This window comes from Temnothorax curvispinosus, unplaced genomic scaffold (genome assembly GCF_003070985.1).
Source record: "Temnothorax curvispinosus isolate PA1 unplaced genomic scaffold, ASM307098v1 QBEX01000796.1, whole genome shotgun sequence".
In the NCBI taxonomy this organism is placed as follows: domain Eukaryota; kingdom Metazoa; phylum Arthropoda; class Insecta; order Hymenoptera; family Formicidae; genus Temnothorax; species Temnothorax curvispinosus.
The window spans coordinates 1-4,010 of record NW_020210576.1 but is presented as its reverse complement, the minus strand read 5'-3'; the positions used below and the strand labels follow the sequence as shown (position 1 = coordinate 4,010).

General features: G+C 27.9%; 2 protein-coding genes across 2 annotated transcripts; one reads left to right on the top strand and one right to left on the bottom strand.

Annotated features, from left to right (window-relative positions):
* Positions 1-526: 526 nt before the first annotated feature.
* LOC112458353 (putative nuclease HARBI1) lies at positions 527-1,681 on the top strand (the record flags this gene model as incomplete). The annotated part of the gene is made up of 2 exons (XM_025021950.1): positions 527-1,109; positions 1,365-1,681. Coding segments are annotated over 2 exons (593 nt in total), but the record flags the coding sequence as incomplete, so codon positions are not given.
* A 467-nt stretch (positions 1,682-2,148) lies between these two features.
* On the bottom strand, positions 2,149-3,382 carry LOC112458357 (the record flags this gene model as incomplete). Its single annotated transcript, XM_025021960.1, has 3 exons — positions 2,149-2,598; positions 2,887-2,975; positions 3,272-3,382. Coding segments are annotated over 3 exons (650 nt in total), but the record flags the coding sequence as incomplete, so codon positions are not given.
* Between the last annotated feature and the right edge of the window lie 628 nt (positions 3,383-4,010).

The following is a 4,010-nucleotide window of genomic DNA, read 5'->3' as shown; positions in this document are numbered from 1 at the left end:
ACAGATTAAATTTGATAATTTTGTTATGTATGATATCCTACAATAAATCTAAAAACAATTTTTTTACATGTTATGTATAATTTGTAATTTATCAGTAAAACATGTGTTTTTTCATACACTATATATCTCATATACCTTCATTGTTTTATACAAAAGGTTTTACATCTCTCGAAATGTTATTTCTTATTAATTATTTTTGGTTTGTAATGAATAGATTAATTAAATTTATATTTTATCTTGATTTATGTTTTACAAAAATTTCTACACAAACAAAAATGCAGTGGCTTCGATTAAACGTCTACGTCACGGGCTGCTACAATCATGAACGGTTAATTCAATTTGATATTGCTTGAACCAAATATTTGGATTATTAAAACAACTATCTGATGTTTTCGTTCAAATAATATTCAATTGAATTAACTGTTTATGTTTGTGGCAGTCCGTGACGTTGCTTTTAATTGAAGCAACTTTATTTTTTTTCATGTATTGATAACTACAAAGATCAACTGAAAGTTATTTATTTCAGGTGGAAACGATGCTGAATATTTTAGGAATAGAAAGGGTTACTTTTCTGTAAATGTTCAAGCAGTCTGCAATGCAAATTTAGAGATAACCGATCTTGTGGCTCGTTGGCAAGGATCAGTGCACGATGCTACAATTTTCAACAATTCAAGAATACGTGCTTTATTTGAAGCTGGAACATTTCAAAATTCGTTGCTATTAGGTGACGGTGGTTATGCCGTTCGCTCGTATTTTATGACTCCTTTACAAAATCCACGAACTCGTGCGGAGCATCTATATAATGAATCACATATACGAACACGCAATACCATCGAGCGTGTATTCGGAATATGGAAAAGAAGATTCCCTATTTTAGCACTTGGGTCCCGATTTCAAAAAGTGGATAAAGTGCTACCTGTTATTATTGCAACTGCTGTGTTGCATAATATTGCTCGACGTGCTAGAGATCCAGTACCAGCAAACGATCCTAAATTAGTATTACCTGCTCCATGGGAAAATCTTTTACAAGAAGGAAATATAGCTTATAGACATGATGGACCCGGTAACAATGGCATGCAGCATGCAATAATCAACGATTATTTCCAAAGGTGAGAAAATAATTATATGGTAAATTATTTATTAATTTATAAATAGTATACTTCAACAACGATATAACTGCTTAATATTTCATAGTTAAATGCGACAGAATACATTGTTATCAAATTTCCGATATTATTTTTATAATGCTGTACAAATGATAAGTTACTAGTTTTCATTGTTTCTGGAAATTATAATTTTATTATCAATTTAATCCGTACATATTAATAAACAGTATTATTAAAACATATTACATTATTTTGCAGCTTATTGTAGAATAATCAGGTGGTAAATGTGCTACATTTTGGACTACTCCATGATGAAAAAAGTGATAGTATAGAGGAATAGTATTTGCAGTCCTGCTATTGTATCTTGAAATAAAATATTGATATTTTACACGGTTTTTTATTGATACTACAAAATTGACCAAAGTATATAGTCACAAAAAATACACATCGCAAGTTGGCATAAGTGAAGAATCCTAGAAAGGGAGAAATAAAAAGTGGAGCAACTGTCGATAAAAAATTATAATTTTTATTTAAATAATTTTCATATTTGGTACCTTATCAATATTGTTACAATTCCCAATATACGATAATAAAATAATATCATGTACGATAATAAAATAAACTTGTATTTCTATATATTTTGCACTTGTTTCTTTGATACTTTAAAGTAACAATTTAAAAGTAGATAACAATATAGATAACACAAGACAACTTCAATGTATACATACATATAGAACTAATTCTTTTGACATAGTGTTTAATATTTAATCTAAATAGAAACTAATATATAATCTAAATAGGAACTCTTTTAGGTTGAGTCTTGTGTTACCTATATTAAAAATGTATTCTATTCATATAATGTGAAATACCATTTCTTTCATATTTAGTATTAAGTACTCTTACAAGTAGTATAAACTAAAATACAACGGTTTCAATAAATGCATTAATTTTTTAACGAAAAACGTATTTTATATAATTCAAATAGAAAATAATGCAATTGTAAAAGAATATTATAAAATAATATAAAAATAAAAGAACGATATTATTTCTTTTCAACAGGATTTAACTGTTTCTTTTCAAAAGAATCTAATTGTTTCTTAAGAAGTTCTACTTGAAGTCTTTCTTTTTCTAATTGCATTTTGCAAATTGCTATTTCGATTGCCGTTTTTTCACAAAGATTTTCCTTCATTGTTTCTACTAATTCCAATTTGGATTGTGCAAGGTTATAATACCGTTCATTTTGTTTGGAAGCGTTTACTTGAAGCTGTTTGGATTTCTTACGCTTCAAATTTGATCCTGATGCGCTACTTGTTGACGAATTGGATTTTTCCTTGGAGGATTGCGGAAGGACTGTTTGTATATCTTTCAGAGTCAATAAATCTTCATTTTTATTGTTGTTTGAGAACTGCAATTCTTTGCTCTTTTCAGAACTTAGCTTGACTGGTGTCCATTGAGCCCAATTTGCAGCATTTGAATCTTCTTCTTCAAATATCTGTAACAAATATTTTAAGACAATAGTTTTTCTAATAATATTTTAAATATAAAATTACAAAACAAGCTCGTGTATATAAACAATAAGGAGGGTATCGGCCAATAACGAGCGAAAACAAATTAGTTGGAATTAACGATTTTTTCAAATGTATTTAAATGTATTTTATAAATGTATTTATATGTATTTAAATGTATTTAAATGTATTTTAAATTAAATGTATTTTTTCAAATGTATTTTCTAATATTTTAAATATCAGATATATGGCATAAGTATTTTCGATATATGTACCTCAACCACTTGATAAACGTCTTTATCGTCAACCACTTGATAAACGTCTTTATCGTCCAACTGTTCGTTGCTCTGTGGCTCATCTATGCCTGTAATACATATTATGCTGTTATAAGTATATATTTATTAATCCTAACATAAAAATTAATGACATTCTTTGTTTCTTATATGTTATGTCTTTAAAAAAGTTCTTTGTCAAGTAAACAAAAAATTGAATCATATATATTATCAAATTTTTATATTTAAGAAAATAACACGTACCCTGTAATGTTCATGCATATATATGTACACCAATTTCTAAATTCTTTTATTTTAATTGCAAATTTTAAAGTTTACTAATTGTATAAATGTTCTAAGGAATATATAAAATTATTTTATAGCATACCTGGCATGTAATCGCTGTCAAATTTATTAGGTAAACCTTTAACTGATGGCTGAATAATACCTTTGACCCTCTCAGCAATAGGATCATCAATGATATTCATCTTTCCACCACCTGTATACAAATTACTGATAAAATATACTTGTAGATATAACTTACCTGTATATAATCTATATTATTATTTTTAAAATATACACTAAATAAATTGAATTAATATTTTAATAAAATATTATATGGGCTGCATTCCGATATTCACTGCCAGTACTGAAAATTTATAGTGTACATGACGTAAACTGTAGATTTTTAGCAGTAAATATTGAAACACAGCTATGATATAATACCTCTTTTGAAAAGTTCACTACAAATATCAGCAAAATGTTTCCGAGTTTTTTTCTTTAAGTTATCCCAACAGTTCTTCAGACATCCGACATCCCGATGTCCTGAGATGGAATTGCTGTTGAACTCCTTTGCAATGTTTATCCAACAATTCTCTTTGTCTTTTAGGCTGACATTGTCAGTCTTTTTATTTTCTATAATGCTTCTTTCTCGCTCTATTATTTCTATTAATTTTATTTTCTCCAAATTTGAGAAATTTGGTAGTCTCTTCTTTTGACTTGATTGAACTTTTGCCATATTTATATTTTGCTGTATTCAGATTGTTACACAACATAAAACTGTATACTGTTGATACCGTTGATACGCACGATATGCACACATAACCTGTTTTACATATAAGATCCCA